The 23670-nt window shown below is 35.5% G+C and overlaps 1 protein-coding gene and 1 long non-coding RNA gene across 3 annotated transcripts in view; one reads left to right on the forward strand and one right to left on the reverse strand.

The window, feature by feature from the left end:
* The window catches only part of LOC125612075, a 24379-nt gene extending 19504 nt beyond the window's left edge, over positions 1–4875 (forward strand). The window contains exons 3-4 of the long non-coding RNA XR_007342363.1: positions 1510–1520; positions 4852–4875. This is a non-coding gene — a long non-coding RNA (uncharacterized LOC125612075). The remainder of the gene's footprint in view (positions 1–1509; positions 1521–4851) is intronic.
* Saal1 (serum amyloid A like 1) overlaps positions 3690–23670 on the reverse strand; it is a 24076-nt gene continuing 4095 nt past the window's right edge. Inside the window, exons 4-12 of one of the 2 annotated variants that reach the window (XM_015477680.2) lie at positions 21036–21115; positions 18785–18844; positions 18536–18651; positions 17883–18063; positions 15352–15434; positions 15074–15262; positions 9650–9843; positions 8372–8464; positions 3690–7238 (exon numbers count right to left, since the gene is read on the reverse strand). In XM_015477680.2, coding sequence (XP_015333166.1) covers positions 7146–7238; positions 8372–8464; positions 9650–9843; positions 15074–15262; positions 15352–15434; positions 17883–18063; positions 18536–18651; positions 18785–18844; positions 21036–21115 — 1089 coding nt within the window. In that variant the 3' untranslated portion in view covers positions 3690–7145. Of the gene's footprint in view, positions 7239–8371; positions 8465–9649; positions 9847–15073; positions 15263–15351; positions 15435–17882; positions 18064–18535; positions 18652–18784; positions 18845–21035; positions 21116–23670 lie in introns of both variants that reach the window. The other variant, XM_015477679.2, reaches the window with a different exon arrangement.

A 23670-nucleotide genomic window follows, 5' to 3' on the forward strand; every position in this document is an offset into this window, starting at 1 on the left:
GGAGGGGAGGGGGGATAGTAGAGGATAGGAAAGGCAGCAGAATACAACAGACACTAGTATGGCAATATGTAAATCAATGGATGTGTAACTGATGTGATTCTGCAATTTGTATACGGGGTAAAAATGGGATTTCATAACCCACTTGAATCAAAGTGTGACATATGATATATCAAGAACTATGTAATGTTTTGAACAACCAACAATAAAAAATTAAAAAAAATAAAAAATAAAAAAGTTACTCAATTGTCTCATAAAAAAAATAGAAAATTATATTCTATGCCTTTATAATTATGTCAAAATGAGTCCTGGTGTTATATGTAACTAAAAATAACCAATAAAAAGGAAAAAAAAATCTGATGAAATTCACCAAAAAAATAAAATAAAATAAATAAATAAATATTTAGGGGCCCAGTTTGTGGCTCAGTGGCAGAGTGCTTGCCTAGCATGTGTGAGGCACTGGGTTCCATCCCCGGCACCCCATAAAAATGAAAAAAAAATAAAATAAAGGTATTGTATCCTTCTATAACTAAAAGAATATTTTTTTAAAAAATTAATATTTAAAAAAAATAAGAAATGGATGCAATCACTACATCTCAAGTGGAACTCACTGTAAGTGAAATTATAGATATAGGGATATTTCAGACAACTAAAACAGGAACTGTTGCTGAGACCCATAAAAGACTATGACATGGAGCTGGAAAGTTGCTGAGCAGTAATGCAGCTTTGCACTCAGGCTATTTCAGAAATCTATCACTTCAATAATGCTGTGTAACAAACCACTCCAAAACTCAATGACTCAAAACAATAAGTATTTAGTTCTTGCTCTCTCTCTTGGTGTACAGGTTGGCAACTCAGCTAGGTTAGGCTGAACTCCTGACTGCAGGCTATAGAATGGGTTTAGGTTTGCTCCATGTTTCTAATCTCCCATGGACCAATTGCTACCCAGGTCATGCTCTTCTTATATTGAATGACAGGAACATTAGAGGTCAAATTGCACACGCACATTAGAGCACTCTACTTTCAGCTCTAAAAAATTAGTTAGCATTCTACTGACCAAAGCAACTTGGCCCAGCTCAAAGTCACGGGACAGGAAAATACACTCCATACATTAATAAGCCATGGCAAGGACAGATACACAGAGATAACTTTGAGAATAATGATCCAATCTGCTATAGGCTGCATGACCTCTTTTGTTTACCCCTCTATGCAGACCCATTTCTTCCTCTACTCCTCTTACACATCAATTTATAATGCAAGCCCCATTAGGCCAAGATTTTTGTCTTCTTTGTCCACAGCAGTATTTCCTCCATGCATATTTTATTTCATTCATTGTCTTCCTAGTGATTCAAATAATGCCTATAATATAGCAGTCAATAAATGACTGCCCCACAGAGTGCCCTTACCCTTGTAAGGTATATATGATCTTCAGGAGTTATCTCCTGAGTCAACCTGATTTGCCCAGCTTGACTCAGAAATAAATCTCTTGTTCAACCACATGCTGAAAACAAGGAAGAATGTAGGTATATTAGGGGCAACTCTTCAAGAAGTAGATAGAATAAACAGATGTCCCAGCTGTATATACTACATGATATATATGAACACTTACTTTTTCTTTTTTCTTTGGGTGGGGGAAGCAATAACTGGGATTGAACACAAAGGCACTTTACCATTGAGCTATAACCCAGACCTTTTTTTTTTTTTTTTTTTTTTTTTGAGACAGGGTCTTGCTAAGTTGTTGAGACTGGCCTCGAACTCATGCTCCTCCTGACTCAGACTCCTGAGACACTTGGATTACAGGGGTGCAGTACTGCAGTCCGTGATATGTAAACATTTTCATGATCTGGTCCATGTCAACTTACAGGATGCAAGTATGGTACAGTGGTTCACGGGACAAGCCCTAGGGCCAGGCAAGCCTAGACTCAAACTGTGGGTCAGCTACTTACAACTTATGTAACGTTGGAGAAGTTACTTAACATTCTGAATCTTCATTTTCCCATTTCCATAAATGGTAGCAGTCATCTTCTGGAATTATTGAAGAATTAAATAACCTACGTAAAGATCGTTATAGAGTATCAGGCAAATAGTAAACTCCACACAAGCGGTGGTCATTTCTACCAGGAAAATTAAGTCTGGTGTCTTATCACAACCTTAAGTAAATTATGCTTCAATTTAATTCCAACTTGATTATATTAGAGATGCACACACATAGCCAAGCCATAGCTAATCAAAAAAGCACAGATGATGTATAGATCCTCTCATCCAGGTCTAATTTCAACTTAACATGGTTCTTTTTCAGAATTATGTTCCTTGTTAGGGCCCTAAAGTAGGAAAAATTAGAGTAAAATGAAAATGATTACTCTATGGTGCTGCTAAATTATAGAAGTTTGCAGGCATGAACGTCCAGGGAAATATATAGCTCTGAAGAAAATATAGTTACATGGGCACAATAATCATGGAATAAGGAGTAGTCTAATATTCCAAAATCTTTGGCTAGGAAACTAACTAGAAACTCAGAGATGCTTCTTTATCTTTTATCTTTTTGTATTCTTTAATTTTTTTCTGTAGTTGTAGATGAATAACACACCTTTATGGTATTTATTTTTATGATACTAAGGATAGAACCCAGTGCCTCACAGGTGCTAGGCAAGTGCTCTGCCACTGAGCTATAGCCACAGCCCTTTAGCTTTTATCTTACAGATGCTGCCTGAGTTGTTAAACAATGTATTTAAGCAAATTTGACTTTATGAAAATTAACCTAAGGTCCATCATCAAATTTTAACAATGTAGACTCTGCATTCTATACAAAAATACAAAGCAGATTGATGAACAAATATAAGGTGAGAGCAGAGAGCTGGCAGCATCTACCACAAGGTGTCCTCCTCTTTCCACTCTTTTAGTCTTGCCTGGTTTCCTGTGGTTGTTGCTCTGGGCCTAGGCCAGCCCTAAGGACAACATTTACCTGCTCTTGTAGGTCTGACTAGACGAAAGAATTAAGTATTGGACATAGGTCATCTCTTAAAAAACTTCCATCTCTATCTCTATGATTCTGCTTCTTTTCTTTACTACTCTACGAGCAGACTACAGTGGCTCAGGGTAGAGTGCTCACCTAGCATATGCGAGGCACTGGGTTCGATTCTCAACACCATATGAAATAAGTAAGTGAATAAATAAATAAATAAAGCTATTGTGTCCAACTACAACTAAAAAATATATATATTTTAAAAAATTAACAATAAGAGATTCTGTTAGTAAAAGGATACCAGTAGGTCGGATGCAGTGGCGCAAGCCTGTAATCTCAGCAGCTCAGGAGACTAAGGCAGGAGGATTGCAAGTTCAAAGCCAGACTCAGTAAGGGCAAGGCACTAAGCAACTCAGTGAGACCCTGTCTCTAAATAAAATACAAAAATGAGCTAGGGATATGGCTCAGTTGTTGAGCGCACCTGAGTTCAATCCCCAATAACCTCCAGACCCCAAAAGTATAACACTATGGCACTAAAACATATGTGACATCAACAATGAGATAAAGATAATAATTCTTACATACTTGGTTATATACTGATAACCCTTTCTATCAAGTATTTGTGTTGGTTTCAACTGTTTTGAATTCAGAAATATTTAATATTATAATAATTTGATTCTTATGTGAACAAGCATTATTCATAATTAAACTCAGGCTTAAAATCATGGGGTTTGTTTTTAAAAAACTTTAATAGAAAATCTCAAACATACAAAAATAGAGGAAACAGCAGTGTAACAGACCCCCATGTAATCATCACCCAGCTACAGCAATTCCAATTCATAGCCAATCTTATTTCACTTATCCCACCTTCCTTCCTCTTACCCCTATTTTGAAGACTATTTTGAAGCAAATCCAAGACATCATACCATTTCATTGTACATACATGACCGTTCATAATGGTTCTTGGATTAGATCTCACACTAGTAACAAAAATATCGGAATGGATCTCAAGAGTGATACTTACTTATTTTTCCTTCCTTAAAACTTCTACCAAGAATATAGAAAAGATTAAAGTTGCAAAGTGGTAAAAGATATGTTCATATCGAATACATTAACCCTAAATTACAGAAATCTATTCCTTGAAAAAATAGGATATTGATAAGGTTATAAAGAATATTAGTTAAAACAGGCAAGATAATCTATAATCTCAGCATTCCTTTTCTTTAATTTACTCAAACACAGCTCTACACCATCACTATAGCTCAATCCTGTACAACAGAAAGTGATGTTCACTTAAGACTTAATGATTTACTTCAGAGGTTGTTCCTTAATGTCTACAGTTAGTTTCTGCATGCACATCATTAAAAAAAGTTTGTGTGTATGAGTGTGTTCACATGTAAAAGTATATATGTTGAGAGGTGCCTTTTAAACTTTTCCTCACTTAAAATGCCAGAGTTATCAAGGTGAGTAATTCAAAAGTAAGGCAATAGGAAATTAAAGACAGTTGGAAAAGTTCTTCATCTAGAATGATGGATCAGCCAAAAAAAACCAAGAGTTTAATAATATCCCATTAACTGAAAGGGACAAAATATCTTCTAAAAAGGCAGGAGAATATGTCTTCTTTTTTTATTATTATTATTTTTTTTAGTTGTAGGTGGACAAAATATCTTTATTTTTATGTGGTGCTGAGGATCAAACCCAGTGCCTCACGTGTACGAGGCAACTCTCTACCACTGAGCTTCAACCACAGCCCTGGGGAATATGTCTTTTTTAAAAAATGATTTAAATACTTTGAAAATCTAATTCAAATTTAATTAGAAACAATGACACCACATATAATAAAGGCTAACTCAAGTTCCTCTCAATTTTTTCCCTCTCCTCCTACAAAAAAGTGTAGGGAAAGAGTGAGTTTCAATTTTATTTGTACATGTACTTTCAAATATCATATTTATGTTCTGGAGAACCATCATTCAAAATACCACTGCAACTGATTCAAATATAGAACATTGTAGTGAACTCTTCAGATCATGTAACATTTTAAAAGTTTATACTGAACTATTTATTATAATTTACAGATTTAACAAATGTTCAAATGTATCAAAAAATACTACGAAAGCAGCTTATAATGTTATAATAGAAAGAAATAATAAAGAAAATAGGTCAGGTCCAAAGTAAAAGAAATGTGAATCAGAAATAACACATCCTACCTTCCTATAAAATAACCCATTTTTTTCCCCTCTATAACTCATCCTCTGGGTAGCACTCTCTTCCTCAGAACCCCCAAGCCTTGTGTTCCCCCCCTTAAAACATGTTTTCAGGAAAGCAATATGAAAGGTATATGCACTAAGGAAAATAAAGCCAATAATTTCAAGTGTTACTTTTATAGGGTATTTGCATCTCAACCTTATACTTAAAGAAATAAAACTGGAGTTTTAGCATTGGCTAGCAGGTCATTTCACTGGTGCCTCTGAAACTTCATGTTAAATAAACACATTCAGTCTATCAATAAGACCAGCCCTCAGGACATACAAACATAAAGTAAACCTACCAGTTAAAAGTTTCAACTCTAAGATTTTAATTTTATGGTCTCATTCATTTCAACAGTGATAATTCAAACAATAAAACTTCCTCCAAACTGGAATCAGTCTTCTTTTATCAATAAGAGTTATCTCTGTGTTTTATCAACAAAAATCCCTCAAGGAAAGTAAACAAAGTGTAAGAAAAGACCACTACCTTAAAGATTCTAAAACAGGGGCTAGGGTTGTAGCTCAGCGGTAGAGCGCTCACCTAGCACATGTGAGGCCCTGGGTTCGATCCTCAGCATCATATAAAAATAAATAAATAAGATAAAGGCATTGTGTCCAACTACACCTAAAAAATAAATATTAAAAAAAAAAGATTCTAAGACAACTGTGGAATGGGCTTTAAAAGCTAGCTTTATTACTCATAACTGATATTTTCTTTAAATCTATTAGAAATTCCACTTTTTAGTATCTGAAATAATATAAACTGGATGCTTTTTTAAGCATAGCTGGTTGATAGTACCTGAATACAATTCATTCATTAGAAAACACTATACAGAGTAATAAAGTGTGTGTGTACAGCACAGTTTGTAAATCATCAGAAGCTACCAACTCCCCTCAATCTTAATTTTTTTAAAAAAATCTGAATTTCCTCAAGCGAATCACTTTCTGAAATTCAACTACTGGAATAATGCTGAAAAAAGAAATTGGCTAATATGCTTTTATCACAATGTCAACATTTCTACCTTCATATGTCCAATGTAGGAAAATAAAATTGAAATGTAACAAAGGTAAACTAAGAGCAATAACTGCTTTTGAGTAATTACTAACAGTTTGGAAAGGAATCAACACAAATTACTTTCACAAAGTGGCTAAAATATATTTACATGTTATAGCAAAGACCATCAACTGGCTATCCAAGCACCATTCATACCTCCCTTCTTTCTTACTATTCTCTCCTACATAGACTACAAAGAAAAAATTTTAAACATTTACAACTAGGAATGACCATGTGATAAAGAAGGCCAGAGAGGGCTATCCTTTCAATACAAAGGATAAGACTTGCTAGAGGAAACTCCTTTGCCTCTTTTTCTTTCTGAATGAAGATGAAAGACATGGCACACAACCCTTAGCCATGAAACAATAAACATGAATATAAAGGTATACATGTCTCATGGAAAGATGAAAGGAAGCAGTGTCCCTGAGTCACTTCTCAGAGCTGGACAGCCCCCCTCTGAACTTCTTATTGCATAAATACACAAAATACATAAAAGACTTAAGTTACTAATAAGAGTTTTCTGTTACTGCAGCTGAATGTACTTGTAGGGGATACCAATACAAAATTCTCACATAAAAATCAAAGTAATAGTTATGAAGAAAACCTTACCAACCCCTCAAATATTCTTAGAAGAACCTCAATGGTAAGTTTGTATTTTTGCTCTCTTCAACTAAAGATAAATAACTCATAAGCAATATTAAAAATAGAGGGAGGTGAAGTTCAGATTTTAATACCAAATAATTGAGGTAAGTCTAGAGAGGAAGAAGGGCACAACACTAGGCAATTGTGTCTAGTACCAGTTTTATCTAATATTTCCTTTATGTCAATTTCAACTATGAAAAAAATCAAGTTTATTTCTTAGACAGAAGAAATTCCAACTCATTTTTCAAGCCTGATCCTTCAAAGTTGGGAAGCTTTCCTGCAGGTCATCAGCAAGGACATTATCGACTTCATGTAAGATTTTAATGAAGTCCTCCACCTGGGAGTCAAACAAAAGAATCAAATAAATATAGTGAGAAAACGGTGATTGAAGATATTCTGACTATAAAAAAATGTTCTACCTATGGTTTTCTAAATAGTTCAACAGACAGATATGTTGATGAATTTCCAGATGATATCACGGTCCCCCGAATCATCATGAAGGAAGTGACTATACCTAACTTTTTTATTTATTTATATTTTAATTCTTGAGCTACTACTTATCCTCCTGCTGATTCCCCTTTAAGGTTCATTATTATGTCGGGCGCAGTGTTGTACACCTGTAAATCTAGCACCTCAGGAGGCTGAGCCAGGAGAATCCAACATCAGTCTCAGCAATTTAGTGAGACCCTGTCTCAGAATAAAAAATAAAAAAGGACTGGGGATGTGGCTCAGTAGTGCCTCTGGGTTCAATCCCTGGTACCAAAAAAAAAAAAAAAAAAACAAAAAAAAAGTCCATTACTATAGTTTATTAATATTTTCCTTTTCAACATGTTTCTGCATGCCTTCCTTTTGTACTTATTTTCCTTTAACATTTTCTATTTAGAAACTGCCTCCAATGGTAGCAAATGTGTTATTTGAAGAACATAAAAACAGCTGGGCAGAGTGGTGCACACCTGTAATCCCAGCTGAATGTACTTGTAGGGGATACCAACACAAAATTCTCACATAAAAATCAAGCTCAGGAGGCTCAGGCAGGAGTATCTTGAATTCAAAGCCAGCCTCAGCAAAAGCAAGGAACTAAGCAACTCAGTGAGACCCTGTCTATAAATAAAATACAAAAGGGAGCTGGGAATGTGGCTCAGTGGTTGAGTGCCCCGGGTTCAATCCCTAGTATTCCCCCCACCCCCCAAAATACCAACTCTTCATAAGAATCTTACTTTTGCTTAATACCTATGCTTTCTACTTTATAACAGAAAGAGACAGCATAAATTCCATGTTGATTTCTTCCTAAAATCAGAATTACACTTAGGCCAGTACTATGAATTAGCCAGTAGCCATCTTTCTGACAGGGCATTAAATCATGTGATGTGTACCATCTTTTTTGACAATGGCCTTGAAAGATGAAGTCCTTCTTGAGAACATTTAGTAATCCTGTGAAATACAGACCCCTATACTTTAACCCATACTCACCACAGGACTATAAAAAGGAAGGAGGTTTTGAAATGCAGAGGAACATTTCTGTTTGCTTAACTGGCCCTCCTTTAGCCCCTGAGCCACAGTCTCCTAAAATAAATAAAAGATTTACTATCAAAAAATGAAAAATTCTAAAGCTTTATTTACTAAAAAAATACAAATCAGTATATATAATTACTTACTGATACTATGGTCATTTCAAATGTTGCAAACTGAACCTAGCTTCATCAAAATTTTTATATAACCCAAACACATCTCCACTGTGGTCCTTATTTTAATGGCGGGTACTACCATCCACCCTACTGCACAAACCAAAAACCTGGGTACATCCAGGACTTTTCCTTCTGTCCGGCTGCTAATTCCCCCCCAGAAGTGATCAATTCTACTCTGCTAAACCTTACCCCATCACTCCTCTCCATTCACACTTCATTGTTTAGGCTCTCATGATTTTTCAAATTATTATTATTATTATTATTATTATACTAGGGATTGAATTCAGGAGCACTTAACCACTGAGCCACATCCCCAGCCCTATTTTCTATTTTATTTGGAGACAGGGTCTCACTGTTGCTAAGCACCTCGCCATTGCTGAGGCTGGCTTTGGACCCGCAACCCTCCTTGTCTCAGCCTCCTGGACCGCTGGGATTACAGGGATGCACCACGGAGCCTGGCCAGAATATTCTTGAAGATTATCAACCTTAAGATCCCATCAGTTGGTCTCCTGGCCTCCAGCCTCAACTCTCTAATTCTTCCTCTCTATTGCTTTGGAGGTATCCTTCTGAATTGATCATATCACTTGATGCTTAAAAAAGACTTCAGCAAGGGCTGAGGTTGTAGCTCAGTGGTAAAGCGCTTGCCTAGCATGTGTGAGGCACTGGATTTGATTCTCAGCACCACACATAAATAAATGAATAAAATAAAAATAACATGCATGAAATCCTGGGTTCAATCCAAGCACCGCAAAAAAGCAGCAATAAAGTTCACAGCATTATGCAAACCATACTTTCATTTGCTGAAAAAAAAAAAAAAATTCAGCCAAGCACAGTGGTGCATGCCTGTAATCCCGGTGGCTCAAGATGCTGAGGCAGGAGTATCACAAGGTCAAAGTCAGCCTCAGCAACTTAGTGAGGCCCTAAACAACTCAGTGAGACCCTGTCTCTAATAAAATATAAAAAAGGGCTGGGGATGTGGCTCAGTGGTTAAGCACCCCTGGGGTCAATCCCTGGTACCAAAAATAAAAACAAGAACAAAAAACCATGAATACTTCTTTCCTACCTTTGTTAATGCCTGAAAAATATTAGAAAGAAATTCACATGAAATATCCTTTAAGATTTTCAAGTGGAAGTCATCTTGGGTTGGATCAGACTTTTTATTTTCTTCTTGGTTAGACTCTGCAGAGTTCTCTAGTTTCTTCTGACAATCTTCCATATTTTGTAACACCCAAATTAGGCTGTCAATCAGAGGAAGATCTACTGTACAAACAAATAAAGAGACATGAAATTAGCCAGTTTGGTTTTTTTTACTCATTAAGTCATACATTCATACTGAACTACAGATACAGTAGTAAATAAGATTGCTAAGGCATCAGCCTTCAAGAGGCTTATGTCTACATACCTTCACATAAGTAAATAAATAAAATAGATCATTTCAGGTTTTGGTAAATTTTATGAAGGAAACAAAAGGGAAATATAATAAAGCAGCTCAACAGGGGAACTTCTCTGAAGAGTTGATACTGAGAACTAAAGGATAAGAAATGTTAGCAATGCAGAAAGCCCAGCAAAATATCTCAGAGGAACAGAGCAAAGACCCCAAAAAGAAAATATCAGGGAAAGTCTGAAAAGCAAAATGGAAGCAAGTATGACTCTGGGCTAGTGAGCAAGGGAAGAGTAGCACAGAAAGAGGTTAGAGAGATAGGAAAGAGCCCTACAACGCAGGGTCTTTGAGGACACAGTGACAAAAGAATATTAAGTTTAAGTTTTAACATCATAAAAATCTTAGACAAAGCTCTTAAATGCTAAATTTTATGAAATTAAGCAGAAAAATTCAGTCTAATTTTTAAAGACTGAATAGTCATTTTAATTAGAATACAAAAAAAACTGAATATAAAAATAAAGCTTATATTCAGGGGCTGGAGTTCTAGCTCAGTGGTAAAGCACTTGCCTCACAAGTGTGAGGCACTGGGTTCAATCCTAGCACCACATTAAAAAAAAAAATAAAATAAAAATAAAATAAAGCTCATATTCAAAATATATATTGTACCATCAACATGCTAAGAGATCTCATGTAGATTCAAACACTGATTCTAACTTCACCATTTCTGCTTAATAATTATAACTGGGGGGAAAAAAAGAAAGTTTTCTACAGCACTGAAATATCAAGTATATATCAAGTATACTAATTTGAAAAAAATCTAATTTCCTATCCAAACTTAAGTCATTTATGTACAGTATATGGAAGTGACTTTTTAAAAACTTAGCAACCAGGGAAATCTTATCTTTTATTACTCAATTCAATGTCTTCAGAACACCTCTCTACCTGGCTGCTTTATTATAGTTCCCTTAGATCTACTCCTACTTCCTTATATTATCACCAACTCAAAAGCCCAATTCTTATTCCATTATTTACCTGTAGGTCACATCAATTTATACCAAGCCCTATCTCTGCAAAACCACTATTCAAGGCTGGGACAAGACAAGGAGAAGATTTTAATCAGCGGCTTGGAGTTAAAGGAACATCTTTATACTTTCTTCACCGATCATAAAATTTTACACAGTTTTGGGGTGGCTGCAGCAAAAAATATCTAGTCCTATTAACAGCACAAAAGAGGTTCCTACAAAAATCAACAGTTTTTCCATACGACAAAAATCAGGAAAACTTCATGCACAATAGCTTAAAAAAAAGAAAAAAATATATATATATGAGTAAGCCTAACCAAAGAGGTGAAAGATAGACATCTACAATGAACATTATAAAACACTGAAGAAAGAAATTGAGAAACACACTAGAAAATGGAAAGATCTTCCATGTTCACGGATAGGCAGAATTAATATTGTTAAAATGAGCATATTTCTAAAAGTGATCTACAAATTCAATACAATACTCATCAAAATACCAGTGATAGTCTTCACAGAACTAGAAAGAACAAAAAATCCAGAATAGCCAAAGCAATCCTGAGCAAAAAAACAGCAATGCTGGAGGCAACACAATAACTGATTTCAAATTATCCTACGGAGCACAATAACAAAAAAAAAAAAAAAAAAAAAAAAAAAAAAAAAAAACCATGGCATTAAAAAAGTCAGAGGAATGGAACAGAAGATACAGAAACCAAACCACATGGTTAATTCTTTTTTTCCCCCCAAAGGAAAAAAAATGCATTTTATTTAACCACCAACTGCCACACATTTAAACAGATATAACTAAGATGATATTAACTCTTCCTATGTGGGATACATTGTAAAATATTCTGCTCTGTTCTTTAATTAAAAAAGAAAAACTCGGTAAAAAGATATTGTAAACCACTAGTGTCACTACCCTTAATAACTCTAGAACATTACCAATTCCAATTTATAATTTGAAGAAATTTATTGTCTTCCTCCTTCTTAGAATTAGCCCATGATAGTATTCTAAGTACTCAGAGGGGAAAAAACCCAAAAACTATGGCCTTATTTCCCAGTATCCAGTTTGGACATGGTACATGCTTTCCAACGTGTGTTTCAAGCACAGACCTTCCCAGGCTAAAAAGCAGAGAGGATGATTTGCAACTATGTAATAATACATGTCCCTATCTGTATTGCACATTTTATTGTCTTTTTTGCATACATTATTTCATTTGAACCTGGCAACAACCCTGTGAGGTAGGTGAGGAAAATAACAGGTTCACTTTACACATAATAAAATAAAGTCAAATAAACATGGGGTGGGGGGGTTGCTTTTTTTGATGCAGGAAATTCAACTAGGGCCTTGCCCCATGCAAAACACATGCTCTATTAACCTCACATATTTTTAACATTTACTCCTTATTTTTACATTATTGATTCAACTTTTTGTAGGCTACAATAATAGACCTAATTCCAAACTTACCAAGCCAAACTCATGCTCCTCTATCAATAAAAATTTATGGCCACAGAATATGAAAAAAAATATATACATATATATATATGCAATATTTTGATGGTTCTTGTGTAATGGAACAGATAATATGAAAGACCCTAATGGCCAAGAAAACTGAAGTCAGAGGAAGTGATATTTTTTAAAATGTATTAATGGAAAAGGTCCCTTTCGGCTTCTACTTTTATGAGAGTTCAATGGACAGCTTTAATGCAGATAATACTTGAAGCATTTGAAGAGGTCCTAATTCTTTTTTTTTTAGTTGTAGTTGGACACAATACCTTTATTTTATTTATTTTTATGTGGTGCTGAGGATCGAACCCAGGGCTGCATGGGCTAGGCAAGCACCTTACCACTGAGCCACAACCCCAGTCCCAAGATGTCCTAATTCTTGATGTGGTTATCTTACTCAACTTCTGAATGCATAATGATGGTGAACCATGGTTTTCAAAACCTTGCTACTTGCTTTCCCAAAGTGCTAGGATTTGAATGCCACAATACAAACTGATTCATGTTTTTGCCATTAATTGGAGTTCTTTAAATGAAGTCTGTGTCAGTGTCCATAGATATCAGTGCTCTGCAAAAGCTGCTGAGGGATTCAACATTCCCAGTGACCACAGAGGCCAAACCCCACCCACAACCATCTGATTCTTGAAAAAGATGTCAAAAACATGTTGGTGAAGACACCCTCTTTCATAAGTGGTGCTATAAAAAACAGGACATTCATATATAGAAGAATAAAATTAGATCCTTATCTTTTACCCTATACAAATGTCAACTCAAAATTTATCCAAGCTGGGCACAGTGACACACACCTATAATCCCAGCAGCTTGGGAGATGGAGGGAGTTCAATGTCAGTCTCAGCAAAAAGTGAAGTACTAAGCAACTCAGTGAGATCCTGCCTCTAAATAAAATACAAAAAGGGCTGGGGATGTTGCTCAGTGGTTGAGTGCCCCCGAGTTCAATCCCCGGTATCCGGGGGGAAAAAAATGGAACCAAGACCCACGTTTAAGGCCAGAAACTGAAACTATTAGAAGAAAAAATAAAGGGAGCACTTCAACATGTAGGCACAGGCAAAGACTTCTTGAATAGGATTCCCATAGCTCAGGAAATAAGAGAAAGAATAAATAGAATGGTATCAAACCTAAAAGCCTCGATAGAACAAAAGGAAACAATTAACAATGAAGAAACAACCCACAAAATGGGAGAATTTTTGCTAGCTAATCATCTAACATAGGATTTAATACCCAGAATATGCAAAGAACTCAAATGAACAACCCAATCAATAAATGGCAAATGAACTAAACAGACATTTCTCAAAAGAAGTACAATATGGCTAACAACTATAATAAAAAAAAAGGCTCAACATCTTCAGTTGTCAACGAAATGTAAATTAAAACTACACTAAGATTCCATCTCACTCTAGTCAGAAAGGCAATCTTCAAGAATACAAATAATAATAGATGCTAACTAGGATTAAAAGAAACTCTTATACACTGTTGGTGGGAATATAAATTAGCATAGTAACTATGGAAATTAGTGTGGAGGTTCCTTAAAAAGATAAAAATATTTAACTACTATATGATCCAGTTATACCATTCCTTAGTATTTATCCAAAAGAATGAAAGTAAGCATACTTAGATACACATATACCTATGTTTATAACAGCACAACACAACAGCCAAGTTATGGAATCACCCTAGGTGTCCACCAACAGATGAATGGAAGAAAATGTGGTATATAAACCCAAAGAACTTCTGTTCAGCCATAAAGAACAAAATTATGTCATTTGCAGGAAAATTAATGGAAATGGAGGCCACAATTTTGAGTGAAGTAAGTCAGATTCATAAAAGTATTGTTATGTTTTTCCTCATATATGAAAGTTAAGGGGGGCGAAAAGGATGCCATGAAAGTAGAGGGTGACCATTAGGGTAGAGGGAGAAGATGGGAAGAGAAAAAGAAAGGTAGGGGCAGTACTGGGGAGTAAAATCAATCAAATTGCGATTTCATGTATGTGTGAATATGCCACAATGACATCCCCTATTCTGGATAACTGAGCTACACCAACTTAAAAAAAAAAAAAAGTTTCTAGTATGATAAACTTTCTCTATAATTTTCAAGGAAAGATTAAGAACATCAACACTCATTAAGGAAACTACATATGATAAAAAAAGCTAAGCATATTTGTAGCAAGATTAGTTTTTCTCTCATTTCACATCAAGTCAAAAGAAATAAGTAAGGTTATAGAAGATATAAGCAACATAACAACTAACAACTAAACTCCAACATTTAGATTCCTAACTCAGCCTCTCTCCTCAGCTTCAGACTTTAAATTGTCAACTCAACGTCTGCACTTGAACATCTAAAACTTAACATGTTTAAAACCAATCTTCCCCACCTAAATAAATGGCAATTTTTTTGGACAAATATGTTAAGACAGATCCTTGACTTGCATTTAAAGGAACAAAAATATATATATATTTTTAATGGGGATAAATGGGAGAAAGAAATCAAATGAAGAACACACACAGGCCAGGTCTTTAAAAATATAACAGGTTGCAATTTAATTTAGTGAATGACGCAATACCTGCCTTTTTCTGTCTTTAGATGTTCTTGGTCAGCCTGTGAAGCATAGATGGCAGACAACACTGAAAAAATAGAGGCTAGCACTGTTTTCTGTTCTTGCAATATGATGGGTGGGTCATCAGACTGGCAGAATTCGTGGCAGACCAGGTCAAAAAGTAAAGTCCAAGTGTCTTTTCCAGTATCAGGACACTGTACTTAATAAAGAATATAAACAAAGTAGTAATTTAAAAATAAAGAAACTACTAAATTAGTAGCTCTAATGCATCCCAATAAACCATCTTACCAATTGCTTGAATTCCATCATCCACTGTGGTAAGCAACTGTAAGATATGCATGTAAACATCAAGCCCTTCTGGGTTTTCAGAACTAAATACAAAAAGCAAAAACCAGTGCATCAATAACTTGATTGTCTAGGTAATTTTATCTATTCATTCATTCTACAAATATTTATTACACTGTTTTAGCCATTGCCAAGCTGAGGATAAACAGTTTCCTATTTTATCCTCAGTTTTTAAATGCTCATTAGAACTTATATTATAATGGGGAAAGAGTAAACAAGCAAATATGTAATATAATCACACAAAGGAAAAGAGGTAAAATTCTTTTGGCTATGTCCCACAAAAACAACAATGCACAGACCTGCTAGACAATGTTTCCATCACTGTTTTCTTTTCAAATAATCAAAACAAAAAAATAACTGAGACATCTTTTTTTCTTACTAAGGATTGAACCCAGCAGTGCTTTACCACTGAGCTATAATCCAGCCCTTTTTATTTTGAGACAGGGTCTCGATAAGTTGTTGAGGATCTTGCTAAATTGCTGAGGCTGGCCTAGAATGCACAATCCTCCTGTCTCAGTCTCCTGAGTCTCTGGGATTACGGGTGTGAATCACTATACCTGGAAATAACTGAAACTATTATAGTATTATAATATTATAACTATTATAAAGTAAGGTCCATTGCACTAAGTATTGACAATGTTCTTAAAACTTCACAAGGTTATCCTAGTTCCATAGCCGAGTACAATAAAACCCTTAAAGCACAATTCTTATAAACAATTTGTTGTCTCAGAAATTAAAAGTGTTGGTTCTTCAACAAAACAATAAAATGAAAAGATAGTGAACAATTAAAACAATAATTCAGCAAATGTTTATTTATGTACCTAAAATCTTCAGGCACTATGTTAGGGGCTAGGAAGACAGAGATGTTTAAGATGTTACCACTACATTCTTAAAATTTATTGTTTAATAGGCAGGAAGAAAATTAAAGCAGTAATTATAATAAAGTGAAATAAATTTAGCACTAGAAGAAATCCCAGGTGCCAAGAGAACACAAATCATGTATATTTCATTTAGTCTGGAGGGTCAGGAAGGTATCTTAAGAGAAATGATGTTTACACAGAAACCTGAAAGGGTGTTAATATGTTTGAGGTAAGAGGAGACATACTATGCAAAGGCTCGGAGTCAGGAAAACTTTGTTCAGTTTGAAGAATTGAAGAAAATTTCACATGGCAACACAGAATACAAGGAACCAAAACAGAAAGGCATTTTTCAGGGCCATACACCATGTTTTTTTAAAAATATGGACCTTATCCTAAGAAGGGCAACTGAAAAGTTTGAAGAATGGCAATGAGATGATAAATGAGTACTTTGCAAAGACAGCTTTAAAGACTAGTCTTGGATAGCTAGGTACAGTGGCACACACCTATAATACCAGTGGCTTAGGACGCTGAGGAAGGAGGATCGTGAGGTCAAAGCCAGCCTCAGCGACTAAGCAAGATCCTAAGCAACTCAGCAAGACTGAGTCTCTAGATAAAAAATAAAAAAGAGGGTTGGGGATGTGGCTCAGTGGTTAAGCGCCCCTGGGGTCAATCCCCAGTACTATAAAAAGATCAGTCTGGGAAGAAGCAATCCCTAAAACCAGGAAAAACAGGTAACAGAATGTGGCAGTTGTCCAGGTGAGAGACACAGAGCCTGGCTGGCACAAATGGGATCCCGGAAAAAGTCAGGACCATGACTTGAAAGTTGACTGGTTGTAGAAAAAGAGTGGGGTAGGAAGAGTCAGTAGCTTCACTATTTCTTCAACATATTCAAAGAGGATAATAACTGCATCATTTACTGATTGAAAATACTAAAGAAGCAGATTTGGAGGAAGAATGAAAAGTTTAATCTTCACTTAGTAAAGGACATAAAATTAATAGCTTTTCATGTGGCCTAAGAGCACTAAGAATGCAATAGTAACCACTAAGCAGATTAATAGCTGCTTATATAAAATATCAATTATTCTAGTGACTAATAGTAAATAGTTTCAGTGACATGTAAGAACTAATAATTTCTCATGGCAAGACAACAAACTGCCCAAATCAATCACCTTTCCAGATTGGTGTACCTACAAAAGGGGCAAGGAACAAGAAAACAAATGTTGATAACATTAATGGAAATGTTTTGAACAACCAATAAAAAAAAAAAAAAAAACAATAATGGAAGTTGTTAAATGTTCAATGTAAAATGAAACACAAGAAAACCTTTTCTCTTTGATCTAAATTACATAAAATTGCTGGTGAAGTTAGGAAAGTAACCACAATTATTGCTCAACAATCACCTATAACTAGATGATATTAAAACAAGTATTTTGAACCATTATGATTCTTGCAAAGAATAAATATTCTGCCACCCCAAATATTGGTAGGGAATCAAACCTAACGAAGACTATCTGTACACTTCATCCTATCAAAAAGAAACTAAGACTTCTATATCTAAGGCTACTTCTAGCAGTTGGCTTTTCCAGAACATTTTGCACAAAAAAGCTCACTTACCGTAATTGTTTGGCAGCTTCAAGTACACAGGGCACAATCCTAAATACTGGCTGCTCTTCAGAATCTTCCTGGAGTTGGCCCAAAGGCTGAGCAACCCCATTTCTAATCCATTCCAACATTAGTTTCTCATCCAAATCAAAGAGCTTGTCCACAACCTCCCCCACTTTCACCAGCAAGTCAACTGAAGAAAATAAAACAAGTATTGAAATAAAAATGAGAATGTTGCAGGGCTGGAGTTGTAGCTTAGAGCGCTTGCCTAGCAAGTGTGAGGCACTGAGTTCGATTCTCTGCACTGCATATAAATAAATTAATTAAATAAAGGTCCATCAACAATTAAAAAAATTTTTTTAATGTTTAAAGCAATAAGGTTAAGCAAAATTCGTAAAGCTATTCCAAAAGACATATCTTGCCAAGACAGTACTTATTCTAAGGGTGATCTGTTTATCTCTTATGTTTAAAATGATTATCTTCCTTCAGTAAGCAGAAAATTTATCAGTGTCCTGGGAGTTTCAGAAGCAATTTTACTCCTTAAATCAAAAAACTTTTTCTTGCATTTAGCCTTTTTAAAAACATGACTTCCAGAAATAGTAACATGTTTTCCTAATAATTAAATGTATTCTAAAACATTTTTTCTAGATTACATGGTGACTTACCATTTGTTGAGCTTGACATGATGAAACAAATGCTATCATAAATAGCTGGTTGTTCTCGTATCCTTTCAACCCAGACACTGGCCACTTCTGTCTGGGAAAGGCAAGTAAGCAACAACCTACATGATAAATGTCAACTTAATGTCTATCTTCCAAAAACAGTATAGGAAATTTAAGAATCAAGAATTAACTCTATTTTCCTAGATTCCCTTATGGGTGATTTCATGGAACCCACAAAAAAGAAAAGCATACCTGCTTGTTTCCAGCAGAGTAGGCGGGTCTGAATCATACAAACAGTGCAATAACACTTGCCTACAAAACAAAAGTCCATATGCTTCACATCTCTCATTTCAAACATCAGAATTTTCATTTAATTTTTTAAACATTTTTACTATGAAATAAAGCATATATGCAGAAAGGCCTATTAAAATACAAATCTACAGTCAATGAATTATAAAGGAAATGTTCATGTTTATTTTTAAGTTATTAATTTTTAAAAATTTTTTTTAGTAGTTGATGGGCCTTTATTTATTTATTTTATTTATGTGTGGTGCTAAGAATCGAACCCAGCATCTCACACATGCTAAAATGTTCATGTTTCCAAGAAAGAGAAGAATGGTGCATATCCATGACCCCTATGTATCTTATTCTGAATCAGTTCTCTTTCCCATCTAGAAAAGGAAATACCAATTTTTCCAGCAACCAATTCCTGTTCTACAGTTTTATTGTTTTTAGTTTTGCTTTTGAACTTTATATGAAAGAAATTATATATTTTTTTCCTTAAAAAACTTCATCTATCCATCTATTTGTCTTTGACACATAATTGTACATACTTACAAGGTACAGTAGGACACTTCAATGCACATGTACATATTCTTAAGTCCAAGTTTTGCTCAAAATCATGTGTAGGAAATCATGGAACCCACAAAAAGGGAAAAGCATACCTGCTTGTTTCCAGCAGAGTTGGCAGCTGTTCCTTTAAGTCACTGCTGCAGAGCATTCAGTTGTATGAATATATCGTAACTTATTTTTCCAGACTACTGCTGATGGACACTGAGTCTATTTCAATTTGGGGTTATTTCAAACAATACTTCTGAAATAATGTTTGTGTAAAGGAGTTGGGGGTATAGCTCAATAGCAGAACACCTGCCTAACATTCATGAGGCCCTGGATTCAATCCCAGCTCCAAAAGATGATAATAATAATGATAGTATATGTGTATCCTAATGTACATGTGCAGTTTTTCTTACTACACACCTATGAGTGGCATTCTTGTGTCATAGCATATGCATATCTTCCAATCTGACTAGAAGTACTCAATTGTTCTTTTTCTTTTCTGGTACTGGGGATTGAGCCCAGGGGTACTTAACCACTGATCCACATCCCTAGCCCTATTTTTTATTTTAAAGCAAGGTCTTGCTAAGGTACAGAGGGCCTCATTAAGTTGCTGAGGCTGGCTTTGAACTTGTGATCCTCTTGCCTTCGCTTCCCAAGTCACTGGGATTACAGGTGAGTGCCACTGCACCAGCCTTGGTCATATGTTCTCAAACTGAACAAATTCATATCCCTTTAGCAATATAAACTGTTCTATACTAATTTTAAGATAAACATTAATTGAATTTAAAAGACATGTTAACATTTTTCATTATCAGATTTTTGATAGGGAATGCTAGAGACGAAATGCAATCCTGAGACATCTACTCCATGAATGATTATAAATTAGTGAGAAATAAATACTTTCAACTAGTATCTTAAATCTCTCCACACCTCGAAGACAAAAACCAACTTTTTCCAGAGACTCAGGTACTTGCATCCTATGATAAACTTACATAACCCCATCTCTGTCAAAAACTGTCTAGAACAGTCTCCTTAGCCATTTTGGATACAAATTTCTTTTAGATCCTGAATAATAGCCATGTACCCTATATTGAGAAAATGAATACATTCATCAAATTTAGCATGTAATTTCACCAAGGTTTCCCCCATTGAAAAACCTTCTGCCGAAAACTTTCCTGGCTATAGAAGAGAACTAGCCTCCAAGCAGAAATACGAAAGCCTTTAATCACAGAGTCAATCTTTTATCTTCTAGTCTGTTGGTAAGCTCTGCTCCCTGATCTAAGTGAAAGCTCTCAGAGTGACACTGTTTAACAAATCTAGTTTCCTAAACTCTGGATCTCTGGAGGCCTTGCATTCCCTATGCCTACATTGTTTTAGATTCTGATTCACTGCCCCCATCTCCAAGTTTGACCTCATGGATCCTTCTTCTGGCCTGCTTACATCTGCACTCAGGTCCCTTTGATATTCATAAAGAATAAACTGGCTTAACTCCTGAATCATGCCCATATGCAAGTGTGGAAGTCCCTAGCTACCATTAACATGCAATGAAGTTCCTGCAGCATGTTCATCAACAACATTATCTTTCACATTTTCTCATCTCTCATTTCCTTAGGGATATAAAATATGAATCCATTTTTTAAAATATAATTATCATGATAAGACTTACCCAAGATTTTTATCACTGCTGATGGACACACATATCTCTTGGAAACAGGCCATATTACCTAAAATCCCCACACAGATTTCCTGCCAAAGCAAATTTCACAGGTCACAATGGTTCTGAGATAAAAAGACATATACAAAAAAAAAAAAACCTATTTATTAGCACTTATTAAGACCAGCCATTACATGTTATTTCATATAATTTATGAGGTAGGTATTACTATTATTCCCATCCTTCAGATAGGGAAAGTCAAGCAACATTCAACCAGTATTTCTTCCTGCACACCTCAGTAGTCAAGATGCAAAAAGATTAGGGCTGTGATGGATGAGGATAGTGATGCAGGCATGGAAAAAGATGAAGATAAGGAAGACTCTCAGAGTGAAAGCAAAAAAATCTATTGGAAAGTAAAGGAGAAAGCAGTTGAACATGACTCATAGATTTCAAGTTGCTTCATTTCCCCAGAGATTGATTCCATTAACAGGAAAACTGAAAAAAGAAAATTGTATAAAAGGACACAATGAGTTCATGCAGCACAGTATACTTGCTAGAACATGAGATTTGCTCAGGGGGTTTGTTAACAATACTGACTTCCAAGTCCCATCTAGATCAACTGAATCTGAATGTCTAGCACAGAGCCTCAGAAGTTAATGTTTACCAAGCACACCAGGTGGTTTTTATGATCAGGTAAATGTGATAATCACTGAGTTAGAACATATGAAATCTGGGATTAGAAAATGCAGCATGCAAGTAGAAAATGCCTGAAGAAAGTTAGAGATGTGACACCAGTTACCAGATAGAAGTCAGGTTTTTTGAACCCACAATACAGAGCTGTAATATACAAGTGTAAAATGAGGAAACGAATATTAAAAAAACAAAAGACTGGGTTCTGGATCTAAGAAAGAGTTCATACCCAGGGTACAGAAAGAAAGCAGCCAATGAAAGTGACAGAAAAGGGCTGGGGATGTGGCTCAAGTGGTAGCAAGCTCGCCTGGCATGCGTGCGGCCCGGGTTTGATCCTCGGGATCTCACACAAACAAAGATGTTGTGTCCGCCGAAAACTAAAAAATAAATATTAAAAAATTTCTCAAAAAAAAAAAAGAAAGTGACTGAAGAGATCAGAGACCAGAGAGGGCAAGTGTCACAGAAGCTTCAGAGATGGAGTGTTTCAATAAAATGTGGGTAGTCAAATGTCAAGAAAAGATTAAAAGAGAGTAGGGACAGAAAAAAACACATACTTCCCTTATAAACTAATGACAGAACTTCCAATCAAACACCAAGTACCATAGTGCTGGCCACTCATCAGAATAACCTAGGGAATGTCAAAAGTTGCTGCTGAGTGGCTGGGTGCGGTTGCATGCACCTGTAATCCCAGCAGCTCCAGAGGCTGAGGCAGGAGGATCACAAATTCAAAGCCAGTCTCAGCAAGGGTGAGGTACTAAGCAACTCAGGGAGACCCTGTCTCTAAACAAAATACAAAAAACAGGGCTGGGGATGTGGCTCAGTGATTGAGTGCCCCTGAGTTCAATCCTAGTTTAATCCAATTAAAAAAAAAAAAAGTTGTTGAGTGCAGCATGCATGGAGATACAGCCTGAATGACAGGATTTTTAAAAATTCCTTCAACAAAGCTTCTCAACCTATGATTCTGCTGTAGAGCACTAGTGTCACTTGGAAGTATATATGAACCCTAACAAAGTCGATCAGAAACTCGGGAGGTAAGCTCAGCAATCAGTGATCTGGGATTGAAGAAAGTTAGGAATGTTGCACCAGTTTGAGAACGTGCTAAAGTTTGAGAACCTGTGGTATTTGGTCTCAAGACAATTACTGCTGTAGTAGGCTGTGGCTAGAAGACACATTCAACAATATGACTAATTCCTGAAAGGTGCCATTTCTGACATGTTTATTTCTTAAATAATTATGAGTCAATATATTTAAGATAGAAAAATTAAGAGAAATAACACAAAATTGTCAAATTCTTCTATTAGTATAAGGATCCAAGGAAATACTGGTTCATCAGTACCCAATTCAGGTAGAACATTTTATAAGATAAAAATTTTAATTCAACATTCAATTCATAAAAATATTCTACAGAATTCCATTCTTTGAAATCTCAAAGAAAGAAAAGCAATTCAGTACTGTGTTATACTGGAGTCAGGCCTAGATTCAAATCCCAACTTCATTCTTAATTAGTTTTGTGGCCTTGGACACATCTTAACCCAAGACACAGTTGTCTATAAAGTATGCCTCATAGGAGTAGTAAAACCAAATGCTCTGTAAATAATAATTATTTATAATTAAATTATTCAACAAATACATCCATCATATGGATAGCACATGGCAACTTAAATGGCAATAAAGCACAGGACATTTAACATTACATAAATAAAGACCTCTCATTTAGTTTTTATCTATTATTCTTAGGAATTTACTATCAACAATAACTACTAAGAGCTTACTTATTTGGAAAGGCATGGAAGAAAAAAAAAACTACTTTGAGTAGCTGATATGAACACCGAGAGGAGACAGAGGGCACACAAAGAGATGGCCATCACAATAAGCTGGTGAGATGGAATGCAGACAGACCTATCCAAATTAGGACCATCTAGACAGTAGATTTTTTTTTTTGGGGGGGGGGGGTGTG

Source organism: Marmota marmota, unplaced genomic scaffold (assembly GCF_001458135.2).
Source record: "Marmota marmota marmota unplaced genomic scaffold, marMar, whole genome shotgun sequence".
Taxonomy (NCBI): domain Eukaryota; kingdom Metazoa; phylum Chordata; class Mammalia; order Rodentia; family Sciuridae; genus Marmota; species Marmota marmota.